Raw genomic sequence first — 27,971 nt, forward strand, 5'->3', positions numbered from 1 at the left:
ACTGAAGTTTGAGAAGAACTTCACAATATCAACGGTTTCTAGCTGACTACACAGAAAAAGTGGTAGAATTTCATTGTTTCATGATAAGACTTGAAGAAGAAGAATTTCTTCTATAGCAAATTGGCAATGCTAATCACAAGAACAACAATAAACACAGCAGATGCATCAAGTGTTTTAATGAAAATCTCGTGAGCTGAGAAGTTACGATTTACAGTTTCACTAACTGCAGACTGCAGGAACCTATTGCCCTACTGCATTTTTGAATGATAAACTCCGTGTAAAGAAGATTTTCCAAAAGAAATTTACATCTGTGTACGACTTGCATTAGTTTTGCACCCATTAGATGTCTCCATGAACAATTTTTTCATGGATCATATGGGAAGAATTTACACCAACTAGATGGTGGACAACATGCATGAGATAACAAAAGGTGGAAAATCGAGAGGCCTTCGCTTGAATGTTTCTGTGAGTGGAGTGTGTGTGCTTAGGGATTGATCACTGTTGAAATTGTTGAAGAGAGTTTTAAAAAGACTGGAATGACATGTGCATTAGATGGCTCTTATGATCTATCGAACAAACGCACAGACTCTGGCAACAAAGATGGCAGTGAAGACAAAGAAGAGCACGCCGCACACGCAGTGCCCGTGCTAGAAATACCTGTGCACGCGAGCGCAAGTATCTTCGCTCTCAGTCAGCTTATACTTTCCCCTACACAGGCTGTGACATGAGTATTGGCACCGTCATTTGTTAGTGTGTATTTGTGTACTTTTGTATCAGTATGGTTGCTTGAGGAGATGCTATTTTTATCAAATCCTATTTTTCTTTGTTTAACGTTTTGCTACAGAAGCGACATAGTATTTGGCGTTATTCTGCTTTATAATAAAATTGTTAATTTTGCCTACGTACATAAGTATGTTTGCGCAACCTGATGATGTCCCGGGCTAGCGCTCGTAACAGCTGTTTCTTATGCACGCAAAGTTGTCTGTCAGCTTGTGACCTTGACATGCTCTAAGATGGCCTGCAATTTCAACAACAAAATGTAGGCCTAGGTTTTCTAATGTTTTATATTATTGTTATTTTCCCCTTTCTTAGGCCTAAATATCTTTGTAAAGCACAAACATACACCAGTTTAAAAAACAAGGATTACAGGTAGCCATTTTGTATTCAAACCGTGCGCTTTCCTTGTTCTACTGGCCATGCTCATCCAACACATTATGGTAACATCTTATGTCTTAGCGGAACTTATCTCTGTGCAGGAGGTTAGCGATGAATCATTGTTGATCAAACATGTGAACGCTGTTTATTTCGACTAAATATCTTGTATTATGTAGCATCAAAATATAAACAGCTTTAAACCCCCTCCCTCAATTTTGGAAGTATAAATCTGGAGAAAAAAATACGTCCTACAGGCAAGTAAATACAGTAATATTATTTCAAGTGTTATGGAAAAAAGAAGCATGCAGAATAATAATATTAACATTAAAGATGTTTAAACAAACACCATACTCACTCTCCACAGATACTCAGCTCCAATTAGATCTACATCATCCATTAAAAAAGCTCTTCTTCTAGGTTTCAGTTTTCCTTCTTTGGAATTCACAGCCTTGAAAAACCTTTCAAAACATCTAGAAATGAAAGAAGAATTGTTTAAAACACATGTTTTTCTTTAATGGCAGCAACATGGAATCTATTTTTTTTTTAAATGCTATTTGTTCCGGACGTCGACCCATGTGGATTTTTCGCCCCTTGGAATCTATGTTACTGTGAAAGCTCGGAAAACAGAGTACTGGATAATGTAATTCAATAATATTGCATATTATAGTATTGGAAAAAGATGGACCATTACAACATTAATTTAATAATTATTATTGTGATCACAATTCAATACACATCAAAACCATGAAGTTTATATCCTATGACACTGATGGTCATTTAAGGCGAGAAACAAAAAAAACATGCAATAGCTTCACCATGCATTCCATCATCTGATACACACTTAGTTTTAATTGTGGGTCTTATACTGCAGCACGGTCAAGGTAAACACATTTTCATCCCCTAACATAGAACAAAATCCTAAGTAGATAAAGTTGGCTTGAGAGGAAAAGCTAAATTCTACATAGACAAACATTTTACAACTAGAACTGTGTGTAGCAATAGGAAGATGCCAGCGTTCTCTAGCATGGAACAGTTATGGCGTGCTGCAACTATCTTAGTAGGGTTTCTTTATTTTCAGTTAGGTTGTTCGGTTTCTAGGTTGTCTATGGACAAGGTAATAACCCCCTTGTGGGCACTATGTACATTACGGGACGTACGAGCGCGACGATGATGATGATGATGATGATTGTTTAAAGGGGCGTAACATGTTTGTCATCGACCCCTAATGGTACGAAATGAGACAAAATGTAATGATAATTTAAAATTCCAAAATTCATCCAGAGACCAAAATTCAAAACTTGATGAAGAATGAATGAATGAATGAATGAATGTAAAATAATCAGTGGATAAAAGTTTAAAATAATTCCAAAATCAATCAACTGACTAGAATTCAAAAAGACTATGAACAATGATTATGAACTTAAAACAACGTGTGGATTCGACCCAAAATGCCCCACCTTCCCAGAAACTAACTTAAAACAATGGTATATACTGACCAAGGGGCTGTTTCCAAAGCACAATCCTGAATTGATGATGCTTGTCTAAAGGAGTCATAATTCATAAAGGCTGAAGCCTCATGGTTCTCTTTCTTTAACCAAAGATACTTGTAACACTAATTGGTCTTATGTTATAATGGATGCTACTTCTGTGATGATTAAGCTATAAATCTTTTCCTACTCTAATTACCTTTTGTTACTGAGCATTTATGTAATATATTGTTGTTTCCCGAAAAGATTAGCAAAGAAAAAGAAAGAAAACATAACTTAGAATATACATTCTAAATTTAAAATTTTCTTGGTGTGCTTTTGTCCAGCTTCTTTCCCTCTGGACCACAGAACCCCTAACATAATTTTAAAAAATCAAATGTCTTCTGAAAATACCTAACTGCATGTTTAAAACCAATGGTTTAGCTATTTTAAAATATTAAATAAAATCACCACTGATACACACTTAAGGGATCTGTCACCTGGGCAGGTGCCCATCTGTTGTTTACTTTGTCTTTTATTAAAGAATTTCAAAGAACTTGGAAATTTAACCAACATCTCCATTGGAAAATTATTCCAATCCGCAACTTCTCTTCTTTTAAACAAAAATTTGTACCAATTTGTCCTCTTGAATTCCAACCGTATCTTCATACTGACCATTCCTACTTATAAAAACAACACAAAAACTTGTTCATCTACTATCGTCACTCCACACCATCCCCACCGACATCTCGGAGCATACTGCTTATAAAACCTATACATATGGTCTGTTATTGGACATTATAAATTTTCCAGCTAACTCATTCCTGGTTGCCAGCGTTTCTCCTCCGTGTGCTAAGTTGGGCTCATCAGTTGGTACATAGTACACTCACCAAGACGCATGGCTAGTGCATACCGTGGAGGCCACTGCGTAGGCTACTTGAAGCCACCGGCAGTGCCAATGCACTATGAGAGACTGTCTCATTACCAAAAATTGATGCCTGCTTGGCCATCAGATGATATTCCCTATGGGAATCAACATCTGTAACATACTGGTTAGTCAAGCAGCTTGTCTCCTTTCTTCAAAGTCTTCCCAGCCCTGATTGGAGGAAAAGGGAATAGCAGCTAGACCATGTAAGTATGGATAATTTTTCGTTTAAGATATTTATAATGTAAAATTATTAAGAGGAATAGCTACTTGTTCTGATCACTACATTGTCAAAATTAATATTAAATTCACATCACTACAGAAGAACAGAAAAACTATTATAGGAATGCAGAATTATGACTCACACCAGTTAATAAAAATTACGAATATAAAGGAAGATATGCAAATAATAAAACTGACAGATCATCTTGAAGAACTGACCCCAGTTCTCAAAAAACAAGTGAAAATGTAGCTACACTGAACCCTTGTAAAAAAACAACAACAAAAAACATGCCTGGTGGACAGATTGTGACCAAGGAGACACATCAGGAACGGTTCAAGTTCAACCTAAAGAATATCAGGAAGAAATTCCCACAAAATATTAGAAGAACTAAGAGAGAAATTCATAAGGATATAATGAACTCTATAGAAGTTAATTTCCATAAGACCAATTCTAGAGATTCTAATAAAATATTTGGAAGACAACTACAGATGAGCCTCATACATTAATGCTGAATGATGAAGATGAGAAAATGACACAGAGTAATAATGAAAATGCTGAGATTATGACAAAAGCATTCAGTAAACTTTTGAATTGTGAAGAACCTAAGGAGCTATTACATATTAATACAAATACCCCTCATCATCATCATTTCCCTGTATCCAGCTGTAGCCATGTAAGGGCAAATATGGTTCCTCTCCACTTTCTTCGGTCTTTCCACCACTCCTCCTGAATGGAAAATTCTAAATTCGAATGGAGGGAATTTAGATATTTTTCACCAATAGAGCATGTCAAAAATGTCAAAAACATATCAGGTTTCTTTCTATAATACTGCGTTGGATTGAGTCCTTCCATTTCAATTGTGGTTGTCCACGGCCTCTCCTTTCTTGCATTTGCATCACCTCTTTTGGCATTCTTTCATCACGCATTCGCTTTATGTGCCCAAACCATCTTAGTCGGCTCTTCTCTATTCTATCATTCATTTTTTTCACGCCAATTTCTTCCCAGATTTTCTCATTCCTTATTTTCCCTCTTCTACTCTTCTGTATCATACTCCTCAAAAACTTCATTTCAGCTGCCTGTATTCGACTCTGATCCTTCTTTGTCACTGTCCAAGTTTCAGCTCCCTAAGTTGTTATGGGTACGTAAAACATCTTGTACATAGTTTCCTTAGCTTCCACTGGCACATCTTTGTCCGATAACATGTTTCTTACACTATGATAGAAACAGCTTCCAGCTTGAATCCTCTTACTAATCTCAGCATCCAGGCTACAATATTCCTTGTACATTGCCATGATCATTTTTATTAATCCCTGTCCAATTCCTTTTTGCACCAGGACTGTCCCAAACCTTAGTCCTGGGGACACTGTCATATGCCTTTTCAATGTCAATGAATGTCGTCATCATATCATTCCCATACTCCCATTTCTTTTCCATTAGTGGTCTGATAATGAAAATGGGCTCTATTGTTGACCTTCCACTTCTCAAACCTGTATCTGATTTTCAACACTCAACTTTCTCCTACTCTCCAGTAACCTCTCCATTATCTTAGCAACATGGGATAGAGTAATTCTCCTGTAGTTCTTCAATACCTTATCACCTTTCTTGAAAATTGGGATGTTTATTCCTGTTGGTCAATCTTCAGGGACCTCCCAGACACTCCTGAGAACTCGATATGTCCACTGCAGGCCTACGGCTCCAGCTGCCTTTATCATCTCCACTGAAATTTCATCTATTCCAGCAGTTTTTCCATTCTTCATCTCTCTTACTGCCATTTCAATTTCATTCCCAGTAATTTCTTTATCCATTTTTTCATCAACTCATTGCCTTTCCTGGTCATCCACTGAATGACTCATCAGTTCTCATGTTCAGCAACTTCTGAAAATACTCTATCCATCTATTTCTTATTTCTTCTGGCTTTGTTAATATTATGCCACCATCCTTCACAAATCTGGTGTTTACTTGATCTCTCTTTTTGTTCCTTAAGATACCATACAATAATTTCTTACTGCCCCGCATATGGTCTCTCAATTTCTGTGTGAATAAGGCCCAGCTTTTCCTCCTCCATTAATTTCTTGGTCAAATTCTTTGCCTCCACATATATTCTTCTACTTTCTTCAGTCTTAGATGTTTTCCATGCTTTCCATGCAATTTTCTTTTCCTTCACTTTAATCTATACCCTGTCATTCCACCAGTGTATCTCTGTCTTTCACATTTCCTGATGTTCTACCGCATACCTTTTCTGCACATCCAACCAGTGCTTCCTCCAATTTTTTCCATTCATCTTCGACATTCCCCATCTCCATCCCGGGTACCAAGGGTATTATTTCCCTTTGAAATTCTTCTTGTATGCTTTTCACCTTCAACTTCTATACTTTAATTCTTTTCTCTCTTCTCAATAGGGTTTTTTCAATCTTTCCCACTTGCAATTTTTGTATCACAACTCTATGATCCCCACCAAAGACTTCTTCAGGCATGGCTGCAACATCTAAAAGGTTCTTCTGGAGTTCTTTCTCTATGATTATATAATCAATCATGGTCTTTGTTTGTCTGTGTCCCCAAACATACCTTGTAATCTTCTGACTGTTCTTCTTCCTAAGACCCTATAAAAACCAAATTTAACAACACAGACCCTCCACAATTTCAAAAATTAGAAAAAGCACTCAAAGAACTTAAAAACTATAAGGCAAGCAGAGAAGACCAGATTTTTGTGCAGATGTTGAAGAATATTCAAGTTGTTGAAAAATATTCAAGTAACACTGTTCAGATTTCCTTACATATGGCTTTTAAAACAAAATGTAATACTGAACAATTTCCGTAATATTGGACAACGACCTTAATACATCCTCTTCACAAGAAAGGAGATAAGAGTAACCCAGATAATTACAGATGATTATCTAACTTGGACTGCTTATTTGGAAGGATTAGTGATGAATTAGAACAAGAGTTAGGAGAACACCATGGAGGCTTTAGACCCTGGAGATTTTGTGCTGAACAGATTATCACTCTAAAATTAATAATGACATATTACAGGAAAAACAAGACAATAGTAATCACATCTCTTGACTTTAAGAAGGCATATTATTACATACACAATCCTTCAATTTTTTTAAAGTCGTGGAAATTTGGACTCAAAATTAAACCGATAGAACTTACTTCAACTATTACCAAATCAAAAGTAAATTTTAGGAGAGAGTTTCTGAACCATTTTTGATTAAATCAGGTTTAAGACAAGGAGACTTTATCACCTTTAGGCTACTATTTAATTGTGCGATAGTTTTAAGAATCAGCAAAAGCATACTATAAAAAAAAAACGCTAGAATTAACACTCAATCCTGGGATACGCTTGATGAGAATCGTACATATTAGCGCCACACTGTTTCTACATCAGTTTCGGTGTTTCAAGAGGAACGACGGAGACGTGAAGAGGATAAACGACAAGCAAGGAAGCACAATTAAAATGAATAAAATTATGCAATGGTACCACCTTTTCAATACATGTAGGCTTAATAACATAAGGTTATATCATGAGTTGAAGCTCCGTCAAGTTCCGCTCTGTGATCTGTGTGGATGTATGTTTCATGCCAAGATTGGGCTACAAAGTCATATGAAAGATATTCACAAAGCTTTGAGAGTGTGAAATTGTAAACTATTGAAGAATATGTTTACTTACGACGACGACAATGTATAACGAGGGAATGGTACAAGGTCAATCCCGAAGAATATAAAAACTTGAAGTTCCAAACAAAATTTAAGTTTAAACTGCTTAGGATTTGTTGATGACCTTGCTCTATTGTCCAAAAATATTCAGTAAACTTGACACCAAATTAAATCCCTATAAGAAATAGAACGAGAAGTAGGTATTAGAATATCCTTTGAAAAACTGAGATCATGCTTACAGATCCACCTCTGGTAAATAAAGTCGCAACTGACTGAAAAGAAATCAAAATTGTTGATAAATGTATCTAGGAGAAATTATAATCTTAACAAAAACCAGCTTTGCATAATAGAATAAATAAATTAAACAAAGCCAATTATATTACGAACACTACATTTAAAAAAAAAAAAAAGGCGTATCAATAGCAGTAAAATTAAAGACATCAAAACAGTCACCCAGTCAGAAATAACTTATGCTAATGAAACCATTTTTAAAACTACTGTCCTAATACAGCTTAAATACACAAAATACTTAAGACAGAAAAATTAATAATTAGAACATGCATAAATTAACAATTTCAAGTTAATGGACAATAGAGAATAACATCAAATAAAAATAAATATTCAATTTTCATGACTGCATTGTAACTGAAATTAACTTTACCATTTAGGTCGTGTTCTGAACATATACACTCGTGTTCATATATTTTTAAAAAAAAACCACCACCACCTTGAAAGACTAGAGGTGGACATGAACTTATCTCTAGTCTTTCAAGGTGTTCTGGTTTTTACTGAACATGAGTGTAGTACGAGTCCAGTTGGCCATTATTATTCTGTACTTCACATCTCTTCAACACGTACTATATGTAGGGAACACAAAACCTAATAGGTTGAAAGTTAAGTTCGATCAAATACAACAATTTATAATGAAAATGAAATGGTATTGAGCATGATTAGGAAATAAAAGTGTCTCATTCTTTGGACATCTTATCAGAGTTAGCAGAAGAATAATTGAAAAATTATGGAACAGCAAGACCAAGATTAAACTGATTATGGAAACTAAGGATGATAAAGAACTACAAATAACAACAGATATTTCAAAGACATGCCTTTGCTGGCAGGACCTAGTGTTTACAGTGCACTATGTCTTCTGGTATGGGCTAGAGCAATTTTGTTACTTTCATTGATCTGTCTCTGTCTTATCCCTTATCCTTGGCTTTGACAATATGAAAGTGACTGAGGTATGAGCGATGCTAATAATGCCATTCCTTGTGCAGCCAGTCCCTGGTACGAATGGTGTGAAAACGTTGCTCATAGGGTTGGTTGGTGCATGCATTTCAGTGGGCTTGGCAGACTGATATGTAATAACTTCTGGCTCGGTGAGGAAAGCAATGGGAAACTACCTCACCCCTCATTTTCCTAGTACACCACTTCAGTGATGCCTAGGCCATCTATGACAGCTGATGGCAGAGCTGTTGAGGATCCAACCAGCCTTAGGGCTGAAGAATGAACATACAAACACATCTTAAAGACAAAACAGACAAATTTAAGATACTTCAAGACCCACATACCAGGCTACAGACCGAGACCAATAAAAGATCTAATCAGAGGGTGTTTTCAATTGAAGTAATGAAGGCAAAATCTCTCAGAATGAAGAAATACTGAGCTTATAAAAATATCAAAAATGCTTTGTATAACTGACCAGAATGGTGCAAAGTAGAACATAAAATGTAAAATGAATAAATACTACTACATCTGACAATGGCTACAATAGAAACTTCATTGACAAAATCAACAAAATAAAAAACGAGCCAACCACTACGTTGAAGAGAAAAAAAAACCTAAGAAAAAGAAGGATTTTGATATTTTTAACCTTTAAAAATAGCAATTTATATAATACAACAAACATAATTCGAACATCACGTTCAAAACAAACACCAACAATGCTAAGCTTTTCTACAATACACAAGTTTTCAAAGACATTAGTAAATATTTAAACTAAAATGTTCCCAACGTGATGCCAGTTACATTTCTCAAACAGCGAGGAGGTTTTTAACTTGTTATGAAGAAAGTATAAAATGGTTCAAACTTTCAATACTTATTTGTGATCGGCTGATGAACAAAAATAATGGTTGAAACCGGTACCAATTTTAATTAAATAGGAATGTAAACTTACATTTCTTATTTTAATAGTATTGGAAGGTTGAACCATTATATACTTTCTTTTAACTTATTAGTGAATTCACTTCAATACGGAACAATATGAAGTTCTTATCTCTTAATCGTTATAAAGAACACGTAAACCTCAAGAAATACATTTTCGGCTACGAGTGACCACAAGTGATTTAGTCACTCCTTTACTTCCATAAATCAAGACAGAAATATTGCACATACCCAAAAGGCATTTTGGTCAATATATTCGAGAATATCCACACACTTTTCGACCAAAGATTTAACCATTAACTTCAAACATAACATTTCTTAAGAAGTCAATATATTTTTTTTAAATGCTTTAATGAAACTTTTTCCAGAATCAAAAACGAATAAACCAATCAAAGCATGAGACGGGCAAGCTATTGCTTCCCTTCACTTCACCTTCCCTCAATAACAGCACCTCTCAACTGTTGTCCACCGGCATTCATTCGACTGTCAACGTGAAACCAACTGAACAAGTGATGGGTATCTTAAGATGTGTCCTAACATTTTATCTCCTCTTCTCGTCAAATTTAGCCAAATCGATCTCCTCTCACCAATTTGATTTGGTATCTCTTCATTTGTCATCAATCTATCCATCTCACCTTCAGCATTCTTCTGCAACACCACATTTCAAAAGCTTCTGTTCTCTTTCTTCCAAGCTGGTTATCGTCCATGTTTCACTTCCATACAATGCCACGCTCCACACGAAAGTCTTAAGAAATATCTTTCTAATTCCTACATCAATGTTCGAAATGAGCAAATTTCTTTTCTTAAGAAAGCTCTTTCTTGCCTGTGCTAGTATGCATTTTATATCCTCCTTACTTCTGCCATCGTTAGTTATTTTACTACCCAAGTAACAATATTCACCTACTTCCTTTAAGACTTCATTTCCTAATCTAATAATTACCTGTATCACCTGCCTTTGTTCGACTGCACTCCATTACTTGTGTTTTGAACTTATTTTCACCTTGTACTCCCTACCCAAGACTCTGGCCATACTATTCAGCAACTTAGAGATCTTCTGCAGTCTCAGATTAAATAACGATATCATTGGCAAATCTAAGGATTTTGATTTCCTCTCCTTAGATTGTGATTCCTTCCAAATTCCTCTTTGATTTCCTTTACTACCTGTTCTACATAAACTTTGAAAAGGAGGGGGGACAAAATGCACCCTTGCCTCTCTCTTTTCTGGATTGCTACTTCTTTTTCAAAGCCCTCTGTTCTTATCACTGCAGACTCATTTTTATACAGATTGTAGATAATTCTTTATTCTCCGTATCTGATCCTAATCATCTTCAGAATCTCAAATAGCTTGGTCCGATCAATCTTTTCGAATGCCTTTTCTAGATCTACAAACTCCATGTACGTCGGCTTGTCTATAATTTCGATCCCTAAGATCAGACGTGAAGTCAGGATTGCTTTACGTGTTCCTACCTTTCTTCTGAAACAAACTGGTCTTCTCACAACTCAGTTTTATCTTGTCTTTCCATTCTTCTATAAATAACACATATTCAAATTTTACAGGCATGAGATACTAAACTAATGGTGCAGTAGTTTTCACACACTTGTCAGCACTGGCTTTCTTGGGAAAAGGTATAACAACATTCTGCCAAAAATCGGATGGCACTTCTCCTGTCTCATACATCTTACATACTAGACCAAATAACCTTGCCAAGCTGGTTTCTCCTAAGGCAGACAGTAATTCACAGGGAATGTCATCAATTCCAGGTGCCTTGTTCCTATTTAGTACTCTCTCAGCTCTGTCTAACTGTGACCTCAAAATCAGGTCTCATTTCATCAGCATCAATAGCCTCTTCTTGTTCCAGAACCAAATCATCTATGTCTTTACCTCGATACAACTGTTGGATATGCACCTGCCATCTTTCTGCTTTGTCTTCTTTCCCTCAAAGTGGTTTTCCATCTGAGCTCTTAATATTTATACACCTAGTTTTCCTTTCTCCAAAGGTTTCCTTGCTTTTCCTGTATGTAGGATCTACCTTTTCTAGACCATACAACCTTCGACATCCTTGCACTTCTCCTTCAGCCATTCTTCCTTAGCGACCTTGCACTTTCTATCCACTTCATTCTTTAATCGCCTGTATTCTTTTCTGCTCTCTTCATTTCTAGCTTTCTTGTATTTTCGTCAACCAGGTCTAGTATCTCCCGAGTTATCCAATGATTCTTAGCCAAACAACAGCAGTCAGTCTCAGGTCCGAAATATGTAACAACTGTCCAAAAAGAGTCTAAAATCACTATTATTTGCAGTGAATGAAACATATTCGTATGCAATAACCATATGCCAGAATAACTGTGCCCAAAGTTTGCAAAGTGAACTTATAATAATACCAAACACCAAGAGGTAGAATTTAATTCTATTTCAGTACCAGCGATTACAGAGCCGTTCTAATTTGCAAATATATATTCACGTATTGGAAAAAATCCATTTCATGGATTTAATGAGATTTTAAAATAAATCTCAAGGCTGAATGAGTACTCAGTGCCCCGGTGAATGGTTATAGTGTCCCTGAAACACAAGTGTAGCATTCCATGGTTAAGATAAGACACTTCAAGCTGCATTTTAAAATGACTTCAAGCATGTTTTCATTTTGTATCAAATTTTTATATTTATGTATTTTTAAGATTTTTTTTCAACAGCTTTAAAAGCTAATGATGGCCCAATAAGGGCTGAAACATGTTCCAATTTTTATATATATATATGACTAATTCCCTCAATTTTTGCGTTGAGTGTAAGTTGTATTGAACAGTTGGACCTGTAAATACAACTTCTTCTAAGAATTAATATTTGAGAACTAAGTCAATACAAAACCATCAAGACATTTATTGTTTGCACAGTAGCTACCATGCGACAGCCTGGCCATGATGATAGGCCAAGTTCTGACCGAACAAAAAGCAAATAATTCTATATTGTCTTCATTAGTAAGACAGGAGGAGTATGTAATGAAATGGAAGTTGCTTTACGTCGCACCGACACAGATATGTCTTATTGCGATGATGGGACAGGAAAGGGCTAGGAGTGGGAAGGAAGCGGCCGTGGCCTTAGTTAAGGTACAGCCTCAGCATTTGCCTGGTGTGAAAATGGGAAATCACTGAAAACCATCTTCAGGGCTGCCGACAGTGGGGTTCGAACCCACTATCTCCCGAACACTTGATACTGGCCGCACTTAAGCGACTGCAGCTATCGAGCTCAGTGTGTAATGAAATGGGACGAGATGGAGAACAGTGATTTGCCAGTTACAAGTGACCTGACAGGATGCACATAAAATAAAGAACACACTCCCCAAACCAGGGATCTTGTCAGAGCTCAACAGTTACATTCAAGCGTCAACTAAACTTCAAAATCATCATTCTCTTGATATGAACGATATCAACATCCACCTCCTCCTGTCCTCAGCGAACATAATTACTGCAAGACTCATTCCAATTTCACCAGCACCACTGCTAAGTAATCTTCCACACAAGGTCACTCGTTCATTATACCAAGAACCAGGTAAAATCAATTCAACCCACTCAGGCTATAACACTTGTGTGCAGAACTTCCAACATTAACATTTCAATTTTCCAACCCTCCCTGCACTTGTATCTACTCAATCATACTTGATGATGACAGATCTGTCATTTATCACCATCCTATCACACCTGCATATGGAAGAGGAATTAGGAACTTCAATAATTTATCAAGGGAGATGTTCAGAAAATTTCTAACTTCTTTGAAATAGTTTAAGAAATAAGTAAACAACTTATAGGGAATATGCCACCTGAGCAAAAGGCCTCAATGCATATCAGTGGTGATGGATTGAAAATGAATTGGCAATCAAAGCCAATACTTTTTCCACAGACGAATATTCATTTCTACTGCTCAATCCTTGACAAACAGCACTAAATGCCGAGTTATGAAACTAACCTAAGTCAGAGCAAAGACCCGTTTGTCAAGGCTGGTGAAGGAGTTAACTAGAACGATGCAGCAAGTTCAACTTCTGAAAATATTCTTTCTTAACCTTTACCACTCGTCTGTCGGGTGAGGCCCGACATTACGATATTCCCGTTCCGGTCGCATGTCGGGCGAGACCCGGCATGACATTGTATCGCCCACCGCTCGTCTGCCGTCTCTTAGGCGACAAAATACACGGTGATATACTGTACTGCCATCTTTCGGTTCAGCGTGGAACTCTGTAGAATCCAGATACTATTTGACAACCAGTCAAAAATCTATTATTTAGATGGCAGTGTAGCCGTCAGCTGTCCACTCACGCACACCGAAGCTCGAGCGATAGTAAACAAACATGGTCGCCATGTGCTCTTCTAGTCACATATATATGTTGTATATGTCAGGCAACACACAAAACCACAGTATTTTCACACCTCTGCTCCTAATGAATATATCTAATAGCATTTCACGATGCCTAAAAGTGAACTGACGATGGTTGGTTTGTGTACCGTAACCCAACATGTAGCTCATGCTCACGGCTGGCACAATTATAAATCAAGAGATCCAGATTTCAAAAAATCGCCGTTTACAGTGGTTTCAGCCTGCAAACTACCGCGAGGTATGAAACCGGAAACTGAATAGAGGTTTTCAATAGCTTTTTAGCGATAATTTGTACACTAAATTATTAAGAAACCAATTGGTATGCGATAACGGTAATAATAATAATAATAATAATAATAATAATAATAATAAAAATGCAAAATAATTCGTCTTAAATTTCACATATTGCTTTAATTTGCTCCAGTATAGCTTGCTGTAAACGTGTATAGCCTAACTACATCATTTAAAAGCAAGTGCTATCTCCAAAATCGTGAAAGAATAATACAGGTCAAATAAGATAAAAATGTACATTTAAAATACGAGTAGTAGATGCAACACAGAGAACTTTAATTCGAGGGTTAAGGGTTAAAAGGTAAAGGATAACCACCTAATTCTGAAATTGAACTTCAGCTAGTGTTCACATCTTGAGAAGCAACCAGCATCAAAGTTAAACAACTGCTCCTTTCTATTCATTCCTTTCTATCTCCTGAACCCTCCAAGTCAACAACAGACTTTGAACCTTCTTACTCTTCTCTCCATCAATGAGAATTTACAAAAAATTCTGGACTTTCACGTCTTCAATATGTTTTTCTTTCTACAGCTAGTTAATTACTGCAATTCACTATGTAGGAATAGGAAAGAGCTGGGATTGGGCAGCAGGGCTTTAGCCCTAATTAAGGAACAGCCTCAGCATTTTCCTTGAGCAAAAATGAAAATTGAAGGAAAATTCTCTTGAGGTGTGTTTATGGTGGGGTTTAAATTCACCATCCCCTAAATGGCAATGTACAGTTCTACAACCTGTACCATGCGGCCAATTCATTTTCAGGTAAATTCAATCAGCATGCTATAATTTCAAACTGTTGTTCTCTCTACATTTCCAAAACATTTATGATCATCTCTTGTTAGTCGTCTCACCTACGCATTCATAACGTGAAATGTATTAGCATGATACTTGCATTTAAGGTTGTACACAGAGCGCTCAAAGTGTTCTTACAGTGATGCTAAGGAAAACTGAATTCTGAACAGACAGTTGTTTCATAATTTCCTCTCCTCTCAAATATCCCATAAAAAATAAATGCTGTAGGATATAGTCATCGCTATAGGGTTGTGATCAATTCAAGATCAAGTTTATCTTGAGGAACACATGAGAGTGTAGCAGGTATAGCTTGCAAGTGTAATGGATGGGTGCATTTTTTTTTTTTTTTTTTCATAGTTCAATCAGTCATATACATTAAAGTCTAATAGCATTAAAAAGAGTCAGCTTTAAGCTTGTTCCTTCGTTCCCAAAACTTCTTCATTCTGTCAGACCTGATTGCCCTTTGGTTGTAGTCATGGTGTACTTCCTTCGCTCAAATGTTGAGAGGTTAAATCGCAAGCGTTTATTCCTTAGAATTCTCTTCTCTTCTCTGCCTTCAATTTGGAGCACTGATAAATTTAAATCTTCTAAATCATTTATACATCAAGAGATTAGCAACAGAATACAGAAAGCTTCCAAATTCTATCATGCTGTATGTCAAATACTTTGGGATGAAACATTTCCATTAGTTTCCAAGATCAGCTTGAAGAAAATATATCTAGTACCTATATTGATATATGGCCTAGAAGCAGCAACACTTACTGGACCAAAAAAGTGTCGTCTTCAGGCAACAGAAATGAAGTTCCTCTGTTCTTGTCTACAAAAAACAAAAATGGATAAAATAACGAATGTGGATATCTGAAAACAGATTGGATTGGAAAGAAGCTTGCGGGAGACTCTAGAAGTGAAGAGATTGCAATGGTATGGTCACATGAAAAGAATGGACCCTCACAGGACTCCTCGAACAAACTTCGACCACTCGTGATGTTTGGGAAAAGCAGATATTGAAGGGCCTTAAAATTAGAGATGTGAAATTGCGTTGCATCTGTGGATGGATAGGACAAACTGGAGGAGGCTCGTACACAACCTCACCCGGCTTGCTGAAGCAAAGAAATGATAATGATGATGTGAACCAAGTGTTCTTTGTTTTGTTTTTCCAGAAGTAACTAAATAACTGCTTCACTAGTTTGGTTTCTGGCAGTCTGAACATATGACAAAGCAAACCATACAAAAATACTGTTAAGTACATGATTAATGTTACGGCGGAAATATTTAGGGTCTGTTTAGCTAGTCTACTAATACGAAGTGTACAGATGATTTTTCAAAATCTGAAGGAAGCCCTTCAGTCCCAGTAGAAATCTACGACCTCAACTTTTTAACTTGCACCAAAACAGGTAATGAGTCGCACAAAAATTTGGGCACTGTTCCCCTGTATCCCACCAGAAGCTCTATAATGATAACGGCATTGAGATTACACAGGTTTTTAAAATAACTCAAGAGTGGACTCGCAAGCCTTGATCAACTAGTACCGGCTGATCATTATCAGTTTTCACCAAACTGTAGGATCAATGAAGAAGCCAGATAATTTTTCTTATTTATTATCAGAATGCCAACTACGAGTACTTTTGACGGTTGCAATGTGGTGGATTAAATTTTCTGATACTCCTGAACAGTTAGTCTTGTATTCCTAAAGAGACCCCCCACACTGACGGAAGCCAAGAGCATGTGCAAGAGCTTACGACATCAGTCGTCAGTACAAGCTACACTTTTGCGTGTATAGTTGTTAAAAAAAAAAAAAAGTAACAAGCAAATGTTTTGTATGATCCTACCATTTAATACAGCCAAAACTGGTTTGGGCGTTTTCGTGGAAACCGAAAAAAATAATGTCCAAAAGAGGAAACATGCAAAAAAAAAAATGTGAACAATTAATTATGGTGTTAAATTGAAGGTTAGGTATGAACGTAAAATTAGTTAAGATGAAAACAAAGGAACAAGTGTTTACAATTATAATTAATGAAATAATATATTTTAAGAAAACAAACATAATAAAACATCAAGGATTAAGTTCTTAAGAGATGTGAAGTATACACATTGCTTACAATTATGCTTGAAGTTATCGTAAGAATGCGCAACATCTGGGAGATTTGCACATGTTTCATGTATGGATTAGCATCTGCTTTCTCAATAAACTTTAACTTTTCATCATTTGTAAACTGTCTAGCTTTCTTCTTCTCCATAACTGAACGTCCTGCAAACCACTATACGGAAGTACAATAGGCGTAATTTATGTACATTGTTAGACAATACACTTATGAACATAAAATGAAACACAAACACGTCAGCTGTATACGTACGTACAGTAGGTGTAATTTACGTACGTTGTTACACAACGCACTTACGAACATAAAATTAAGCACCAACACACACGAGCTGCTGTTGCACAATCCAAACAAACGCATGCCTACAGCAAAGACTGGTATTAGACTGATGCTCCTGAAGCTGTAGGATGATACGCTAAGGCCGTGAAATTAAGTTCTCTACCAAATCCTTACCCAGGCCAGTCATCGCTGGCACAACATGCGTGCAATATGGCCGGGAACGCTAATTTAAATTTCTTATGGTGGGAGTTACGAATGTACTAAAGTGATGTAAATGGGCTATCCAGGTTTCTTTAGCATGTATTTAATAGGACATGGACTGGGACTTTGGAATAATGACATAATAATAAGGGAAACATGCTAGAGAGGGACATCTTATAGAGTTTTGACTATTTCATCTGACATAATTATCAAAATATAATCCCACTTCCCACTATGTAGATACAAGCCCCATGGAAATCCACAGCAATCATATCTACAGGTTAAATTGTTTCTGAAAAAAAAAATGTACTTTTGAGGAACTTGTACAATATTATTGGGTAACTATATCTCTCAGGCTGTCTCGAGAAATGTCCCCTCTCTTCTTGCTACATCCAAGGAACTACATTTGGTAACACTAAGTAAACCTACAGGGAGTTCATACACCTTTTCCATTACTTGCTAATACTTTTGGTGGAGTTCCATCACATTTAAAGTGAACATTTTGAACAAACTTTATTATAAAAATGCATGTAACATACAACTACTGCACTTTATTTCATGTTATGCTGGTCATTTCTGCTGACCAATTAAGTTGATTCTATTTTCTAAGGTGAACGATTTTATCATGGTTAAGTCGCATGTCCTACCAATTATTCTTTTAAAATCCTGACAGTTCAAATATACAAGCAATTCCATTTAATCATGAGCATCATATGTCAAGCATTCTCAGCCAGGCATGAAGTTGTAAGGTTTCTGGAACAATTTTCCTTGGCAAGTGCCTTATTCTCAAACTGAATCTCTTAAAAAAGAAAATAATTATGAAAATTAAAGCAAATCCATGACAAGTAACAACAAGCAGGGTATCACAAAACTTACAAACAAATTCAGACCAGGGAACCCAAGAAAGCAAAAACAAAAATAGCTTGAATGTTCCATGCAGTTCCATCTAGAGTTCATTCATGCATTCACATTAAGACACTCAGAGACTCACTTCATGCCACTCTCTGTAAGTAACGTGGGATCCAACTGTAGAATATTATTTTCAAAAAAATCTTTATTGATAGCAGGATCCAAGTCTGGTTCCTCCCCCATGAGTTTGGAGAACCATTTGAAGCAGGCCTCGCGGTCAGGAGGAAAAACAGCCTCCTCGGCCAGACATTGCCAAATCTGCTTCGCCTGGTCTGCACAGAGCCATAGCTGACCATCCTGCAACACATTGGCACCCATCTAAAAAACAGTGCTATTAAATGGTCACCAATCGATCCTTCCATGTAACTAATGTATTCAGAAAATACAATTCAACAACACTCATAAAATATCAAAGTTTCTTACTTTTAGTAGAAAACGGAGGAAATTTAACCTTTCTTGCACTTGCTGTATGTGATTGTATCTACGGTCTGGATAAAAATGATTAGGATCTAAATCTGGATTCTCTGTAACAAAAGGAAACAATTATTATCCACTTATAACAAGAATGAAAAACTAAAAGAACTCTACAGAGAAAATGAGCTACAGAGAGCTTCACAAGCCAGTTGAATGATATCGTTTACAGACAATTTGTAACAATTTTATCTGATCACTGACCCTGGTGCATTTTTCTTGACTGATAAGAGCCAAGAATTTATATTAGAGTAATGGTTTACAGTACAGCCATTTTTCTTCAAAATAATTACAAGTGACATATTTCATATTTGAGCCCGTACTACTGTTGAGTATTAACTTGAGAAATCCTTACATCAAATGCCTCGAAAGCAGGACAAAACATGTATCATTAATATATTTTAATATGGTCTTATCAATAAAGACCATTTACGGTATTGTAAAAGTGGAACATTTGATATAAGGGTTTCACAAGTTAATTTCATCAAAATAGTTGCTGAACTACCATAGAAACACTGAATTCTCAATTTTCAGGGGGTACTATTTTCAGAAATACAGAACTAATTTTATAAAAATTCTGAAACTCATCTCAGCAATTGAATTTTTTACAATATATATAATGGTGCATGTGGAATATTGTCAGCAAACCATGACCAATTTTTTAGCTAACAGAACTCTATGATATAGTTTATAATATCAAGCCAGTCGACATTATACTCGTAATTCACAATGAGTAATGTGATGTGCAAATGAATTCTGTGAAATGAAGATGTTTAAAGTCATACTTTCTAGTAAAATGGAATATCACGATTAATCTCGCTAGTCATGCTGTTTTTCATTAGATCAATACATTTACCATTCTGTTGCATTTATAAGGATGTTATTTTAAATAAAAGCATCTATTTTAGGTTAACATTAAATCTGCATATCATATGAAGTGAATGAGAAAGAATAAATCTAAATACATACAGTAGAAATCCGTTATAGCAAGAATTCAAAACAGCGGAAAATTTACTCGCTATAGCGGATTGTCGTTATATCAGATTTTTGTACAAAAGTCTGAACCCCCCTCCCCCCCCCAAATTAAAATCGGTATGAAACGGCAATCAGTTTGTTCAAAACTTGCGTTTCCGCGGATGATATCCACACTACGACTTACTTGTTTGTTATTTTTCGAAATGCGATACTACGTGAAAGTGAATGTTTAATTTCATTCTGAAAAAATTACAGTTCCGTATTTCTCCGAATCCAAGACGAACCACACTTTTTCCTTCAAAAATTTAAATCAAGCTCAAAAAGTGCTTTGTAAAATCATATCAATGCCTTCGTTGCACAGTACGCATTTTTATACTATTTTAGACGCCGAACATTGGCTTTCATTAGGCTGTATTTTTTTGCGGCTGCACAATCGTTCTTTATTTCCACGGGTTTACTGACTATTAACTTAAAATTGGCATCATAATACCACAGAGAACCTGTTGAAAATTTGCCGGCAATACCTATTCCATGTGTCTCTACAAAACGGCAATCTGTCAGGAAAATATTCTTGCTGTCTATAAAACTGTTAAGGTACTTTCACTCAGCGTCAGATATAACCAGCTACCGCTACACGCACGTCTTGCTTGCCGGGTTCGGCCAACTTCAGCAGCTGGCGACGTATGAGCCTAATCGCGGATGTGAAAATCAATGAACGAGTTTATTGCACCACAGTGTGGCCTTTCCGCCTTTGCGTTTTTCGCGCACATACAGTAGAATTCCACTGTAACGAACACCAGTATAACAAAATTTTCAGAATGACGAATATTTTTTTGGTCCCTTCCTTTTTCCCTATTTGTTGTATGTTAAAATATTTCATTTTAACAAATTTCGTAGTTTGAGTTTAACGAATTAAAATTGAGCTCTTTTCTTTACCAGTTTGACCATATTTTCTCAAATTAAAACCAAAATTCATCCTGTTTTATGACAAACATTTTTCTTGGTACATTATTTCGTTATTCAGACGATATGATCGCCATTTTCCATATATGCACCGTACGCGATAGAGAAGGCAATCGCTTTTGTGTAACCAATACGCTTCGCCCAGTTCTCACATATGGTATGGAACTTATTTGGGAAAGACTAACGGTGTCCAATCTTCGAACTATTGAAAATGTAAAGGCCAGATTTCTGAAACAAACACTGAGCATTTCCAAGATGTCACCATCACGACTTGCATATGAATTATCCAAAGAAACTTTTTTTTTTTGGAAGATTTGAAAATAAGAATGCAGCTTTCACATACGCAGCAAGAAGTAGTAGTTCTCCAAGAGAGAAAGAGAAAACAAGCAAAAATCAGCCTGGATTTTTATTCAGCTGATGCTATGACTGACCGCAGCTGGACCGGTCCAAATAATGACGTGAGAAGGCTGGCGGTACATGGGTTTCACCATCGTCTATGCCGGCGATCCGACTTTCATGAACCATCCCTACATTGTGTGTGTACATTGTGTGATAAACATTGCGATAGCTATCATTTCAGCAAGTGCAACAAGAGAACAAAATCTTCACTAGAATATGCGAAAGATTAAATAATGCACATTTGTGCGCTATTAAATAAATAAATATGCTTCGCCCATCACCCAATGTAAGACGTCACTCTATTAGCTGAGTACGAGCACCAAGTTTGCAATCCACGAATGAACGCTACGCTTTGCGCAACCAATAGGCTTCGCCCATCAACCAATGTAAGACGTCACACTATTGGCTGAGTAGGATCGCAATGTTTGTAATCCACCAATGAACGCGACGGTTTCGTTGCATCATGCATTGCATGTTTCTTCTTCGTATTTAATTCGCAATGCCTATTCAAAGCACTTCTCACATTCTCTTTGACTTCTCATGTCATTATTTGGACAGGTCCAGCTGCGGTCAATCATAGCATCAGATGAATAAAAATCCACGCTGATTTCTGCTTGTTTCCTCTTTCTCTCTTGGAGAACTACTACTTGCCGTTAAGGTTATATCATTAAACTTGTAAAGTTCGTGTGCATTTTGTTAAATAAACAAGTACATATCATCGCAAATGGATACGCAGAAGCGACAGCAGTTTTCGTTGAGTGAAAAACATAAAATACTTGCGGAAGTAGAGAAGGGCGGAAAGAAAGGAGATGTAGCGGAGAAGTATGGCATTAGCCCGTCAACACTTTCTATTTTTTTTTTTTAAACAGAAAAGTAAGATAGAGAAAAAAAAATTGATGCTGATGCCCTAGGTCCACAGCGTAAGATGATCAGGGCAGACGACTACAAGGAGTTGGACCAAGCCGTCTATACGTGGTTTGTGGAAATGCAGAGTAAAAACATTCCAATAAATGGCTCACTGTTATGTGAGCGTGCGCGATCTTTTGCACGTTCCCTTGGGTCCCCTGAGTTTATGGGTAGTGCTGGTTGGCTTCATAGGTTCCGGGAGAGATATGGCATATCCCACAAAATTATAAATGGTGAAGCTAACAATGCCCCGAAGGAAGCTGCGTCTTCATGGCGGCTGGAGACTCTAAAGGATGCCTTGAAAGAATATTCGCTGGCAGACATTTATAATGCAGACGAAACTGCGTTATTTTATAAACTAATGCCGAACAAAACCCTTGATTTTAAGAGAAATAAGTGTTTTGGGGGCAAACGTTCAAAAGAACGTATCACAGCTATTTTGTGCACTAATTCCACAGGGACGGACAAACTGAAGCCTCTCATAATTGGGAAGTTTGGGAAGCCAAGGTGCTTCAAGGGGGTGCAACATTTGCCCTGTGAATACAGGCACAACTCTAAGGCATGGATGACATCTGTGCTATTCAAAGAGTGGTTGTTGGACTTGGAACATCGGATGAAGGACAAAAAGAGGAGAATTCTTCTATTATTGGACAATTGCTCTTTTCATAATTGTGTGCCTCGCCATTTGGAGCATGTGAAAGTTTCATTTTTGCCTCCAAATACAACTTCAATTCTGCAGCCGCTGGATCAGGGTATAATTCATGCAGCAAAGCGGCATTAGCGAGCTTGTGTAGTCCGTCGAATGCTGTGCAATGTTGCCATGAATAGAGACATTAACATCAATATATTGGAAGCAATGCAGATGTTTAATGCTGCATGGAAATCCTTGAATGCAGACATCATTACAAACTGCTTTAGAAAAGCTGGAGTGGTTTTTACAGAAGACGTCACAGAAAGTGAAGTGTTAGATGATGTGGAACCCGAGGAGAATTGGAAGCGTTTGTGTACAACGTTGGATGTGCCATCTACGGTAAGTCTTACCGACTACATCAATGTAGATAGTGATGTCATAGTCCACAAAGAAATCACCATTGAGGAAATTGTGGAGGACATTATGAATGATAGAGATCCATGCGATGAGGAGGAAGAGGAAGACAACCCCCAAAATGATTGTGATCGACAGAGCTTGACTCTTCAGCAGGCAACGAACATGGCAGGTAGCCTTCAAGATTTTCTTGTGTCATGAAGTGATGTGCCAGAATCTGTTTTAAATTCATGTGCAGTGGTTGGTGACTATCTGGAACGAGCGTTTGTGTCTGGATCTGTTCAGAAGAAAATCAGACTTTTTCAAAAAATGATGTTCTGAAACAGTGTGTAGACTTGCTGGTACAATGTAAAAATAGATTATCTGAAAACATCTGTCAGTACTGTAACTCTTATTATTATAATAGTATTTTGAAGTTATATAGATCCTGCAGCTGATATAACAGAGCAGATGACCTTGTAGTTCCGCCCCTAAAAACAACAATAACTAACGGATATAATACTAGGCGAGTTCTTAAGAATTGACTTATTTCAGTATAACAAAATTTTAGTATAACAAATTAATTTCAGAGGTCCCCAAAATTTTGTTATACTGGTATTTTACTGTACCGGTACCTCAGAATTTCATTTTCGACTTCTTTAAAGCGTCCTTGTTGCGGATAACTGAATGCATTTTTTGTATCTTTGTCTCCACGCTGATGCCAAATATTGGCTTTAGTTAGGCCTATGCCATATTTTCTTGTGGGTGCAAAATTATTCTACATTTCAGAGTGTTTAATAACCTTTAACTTAAAAACGGCATATAATATCGAAGAGAACCCCTTGAAAATTTGCCGACAATACCTGTTCCACGTATCTTTATGACTATCCATCACGAAAATATTCTTGCTGTCTATAAAACTTAATTTTACTAAGAGTCCAGTACAGTAGACGTGTTTGTAACTCTGCCACTGAGTAGCCATGGCCTTTCTAAGAATTTGAAGGATTCTTGCGGTACACAGATATGTGAATGTACACAATGCTTTACCAACATTAACATAACTCTAAAGTGTACCGCAAGAATAATGTGAACATTTTATGTTATAGAACATCGTATGTGTTACTAGCTTTTATCACATCCATATCTTGGAATATTCTAGAATGCTTGGTACAAACATATCCATGAATGTATGCAACGATTTACCAACTTCAGTTAAACTCCAACGTGTACCTCAAGAATGCTATGAATATTTTAAGTGTAAAAATTGTATTTTAACGAATTATCTGTTATTCACGAACAGTACACAAGAATTTTAAGTAACATATGCATGTCATAAAATATTGATACTTGTTTTTTTACACCAGAGGACACATAATATCACTGTATATTTTAATATCACTCATATCATGTGACTCTTCATTAGATTTAGTAATGTTTTTATATGTTATCTTTGGATCTCATGACCAGCTGAGGATGACCCCTGTGAAGGTCAAAACCTGTACTGCATAGTAATAAGACATAGTAAAGTATTGATTAGGTGGACGGTACCCATTCTTTGTGATTGTGAATACAAGTATCAATATGGACATGAAACCGATAGATTATAATTTCCATCATTCAACGCCATGTAAATATTGGGTCACATGTGGACCTGCTTTTTCTGAATCCATACGGGTGTTCTGCCAATTTTCCCTCTACTCTGTCTTTTATTTGTCTATCCAAGATTCTTTCAAGGGTCTTAGCTGTATGAGGTATCGGTGTCACTCCTCAGACTATAATATTTTCTACTCTTCCTTGTCTAGTTATTTCTATGTTACTTGGACGTAATTCACAAAGTTAGCGAGAGCAAACCATTCTCCACTCTTCCAGTTAAGTTCCCGGCTGGTTAGGTGCGCAAGCGGGACTAGCTCAGATCAGAACTGGCGGTACTAAATCACTGCGTTCACCAGCCAGGTGGGTCAAGTGGTAGCATCACTACTATGTACTCAACACAACATTTTTGAACAAATTCAAGAATTCAGGTTTTATATACAACTGTTCCTGAAGTATTAGCACAATACTATACAGAGAACTTACCTTTCGCTATTTGACGTACTTTATCCATGTACGTTGTTAGACTATTAGTAACTAAAATTACAAGGCTATGCTGATTTTGTAGTCTTTCTATAACTTCTTGCCTGTAAAAAACACAAATAATTATTATTTATCACCAAAAGAGAGGAAAAAAATAAAATAAAATGTATTAAAAAATGGGAAATTATTCTATATAACCAACTTAAGTCAAAGGGTTTCATATCATACAGACTTCATTAATGTTTCTATCATAATGGCATACTGAACAAGGAACATTTGATGAGCAAGTTTGAACCCCACTTCAGGCTGTCCTGAGAATGGTTTTCTGTTGGTTTCCCAATTTCATTTCCAGGCCACAGCCGATTTTTTTCCATCATTTTAACTAATTCAGCACAATCCACTTGATCTTCATTAGCTCATCAAGTCTATTTTACATTAGAAGGGCATCTGGCCGTAGAAACTTACCATAAAACTTCATCTTACCTGAGAAACTGGCATCTGGAAAGTTCACAATTCCTTACTGACATGAGTGACAAACTAATAAATTTCATTATGGTCTGTACTGATGACTGACCACTATCAAAAGGGAATAAGAAGGTCAACCAATACAATACCAAATAGATTGATGTTATTCGTCATCGTCATCAACCATGTCCAGTTACCCAGGTATGGTGTACGAGCTCCCTCCATTTTTGTCCATGAACCACTATTCTCTCGTAATCTCCTCCTAATCTTGTCCTCTCTCCTCGACATATTTCGTCACCAGATCGGTCTATTTTCCTCTGGGTCTGCCATCTGGTCTTTCTTCTTTAACTTCTCTTTCATATTCTCTTCTCCAGTCCTGCTTGCACTCATTTTTTTTACATTGTCAAACTACATCGGTCTTGCTTTATTAAATACTAGCAAGGGCCCACGGCTTCGCCCGCATTTATTAATTCAACCACGTTGGATGTTTCTAAATCGTCTAATTAAATGCAAAAGAAAAACTATATTAACATACATCATTTTCACTTTTAATATTGGTTGTTACCCCCCCCTTTCCACACCAGCTCGTAGGGGTGTCTTACCCTACAGTTTTCTTTCCAAACAGCATAATATGTTGATCCATTCGAGGCATACATACTGTACAAACAAACATTCATTTATATATAGACTGCAACAAGTTACAGACCCTATTATATTGGGTCATCTTCAGCCATAATATAAAAATAGAAAAAATAATATGCAGATAGAATCACCAATAAAATATTACAGTTGGTATGTCTTGAACTTGCTGACATACCATGTTTAGAAATACATGGGTCTTAATTAAAATGACATTTTACACAAGCATTCGGAATTTAAAGGGGCTAACTTGACCTCGAATGCTTTACAAGAAACCACCATGGCTAGGTTATCCCACTCAGTGTGTAAGATGTGTGAGACAGGAGAAGTGCCATCCGATTTTTGGCAGAATGTTATACATATTTCCATGAAAGCTGGTGCTGACAAGTGTGAAAACTACCGCACCATTAGTCTAGTTTCTCATGCCTGCAAAATTCTACCACATATTATTTGCAGAAGGATGGAAAGACAGATTGAAACTGAGTTGGGAGAAGATCAAATTGACTTCAGAAAAAATGTAGGAACACGCAAAGCAATCCTGATTATAGTCTGATATTCGAGGATCGAATTAAAAAGGACAAGCCCACATACATGGTGTTTGTAGCTCTAGAAAAGGCATTCGATAATGTTGATTGGACCAAGCTATTTAAGATTCTGAAGGTGATCAGGTACAAAGAACAAACAATTATCTACAATCTATAAAAATCAGTTGGCAGTGGTAAGAATCTAGGTTTATGAAAAAGAAGCAGCAATCCAGAAACGAGTCCGGCAAGGCTGCAGTTTGTCCCCCATCCTTTTCAATGTTTATATAGTCAAGATGTACAGAAAATCAAAGAGGAATTTGGAAAGGGAATAACAATCTGTGGAATGGAAATCAAAACCCTGAGATTTGCAGACGATATTGTTTTTTATCTGAGACTGAAGAAAATTTGGAGAAATTGCTAAACAGTATTGTGTAATAAAATAAGTAACGATGGCAGAAGTAAGTAGGACGTAAAACGTAGGCTGCCACAAGCAAGGAAGGCCTTTCAAAAAAAAAAAGATAGTTTGCCCACCTAGAACAATGATACAGGAATCAGAAAGATGTTTTTGAAGACTTTCATCTGGAGCGTGGCATTCTATGCAGGTGAAACATGGACAACTAGCACAGAAAGAAAGAGAATAGAAGCTTTTGAAATGTGGTGTTAGAGAAGAATGCTGAAGATGAGATGGATACACTGAATCAAGAATGAAGAGATACTGAATCGAATTGGTGAGAGGAGATTGATTTGGCTAAATTTAACGAGAAGATATAGAATGATAGCAAACATCTTAAGACACCCAGGACTTGTTGAATTTTTTTTTTCCTATTTGCTTCACGTCGCACTGACACAGATAGGTCTTATGGCGACGATGGGATAGGATAGGGCTAGGTGTGGGAAGGAAGCGGCTGCGGCCATAATTAAGGTACACCTCCGGAATTTGCCTGGTGTGAAAATGGGAAACCACAGAAAACCATCTCAGGGCTGCCAACAGCGGGATTCGAATCCACTATCTCCCGGGTGCAA

At 36.8% G+C, this 27,971-nt stretch overlaps 1 protein-coding gene across 2 annotated transcripts in view; it reads right to left on the bottom strand.

The window, feature by feature from the left end:
- The window catches only part of faf (ubiquitin carboxyl-terminal hydrolase-like faf), a 299,786-nt gene that overhangs the window by 170,073 nt on the left and 101,742 nt on the right, over positions 1-27,971 (bottom strand). For both annotated transcript variants that reach the window (XM_067158104.2, XM_067158103.2), the window contains exons 12-15: positions 25,324-25,424; positions 18,933-19,033; positions 18,592-18,806; positions 1,511-1,625 (exon numbers count right to left, since the gene is read on the bottom strand). In XM_067158104.2, coding sequence (XP_067014205.2) covers positions 1,511-1,625; positions 18,592-18,806; positions 18,933-19,033; positions 25,324-25,424 — 532 coding nt within the window. The remainder of the gene's footprint in view (positions 1-1,510; positions 1,626-18,591; positions 18,807-18,932; positions 19,034-25,323; positions 25,425-27,971) is intronic.

This window comes from Anabrus simplex, chromosome 14 (assembly GCF_040414725.1).
Source record: "Anabrus simplex isolate iqAnaSimp1 chromosome 14, ASM4041472v1, whole genome shotgun sequence".
Taxonomy (NCBI): domain Eukaryota; kingdom Metazoa; phylum Arthropoda; class Insecta; order Orthoptera; family Tettigoniidae; genus Anabrus; species Anabrus simplex.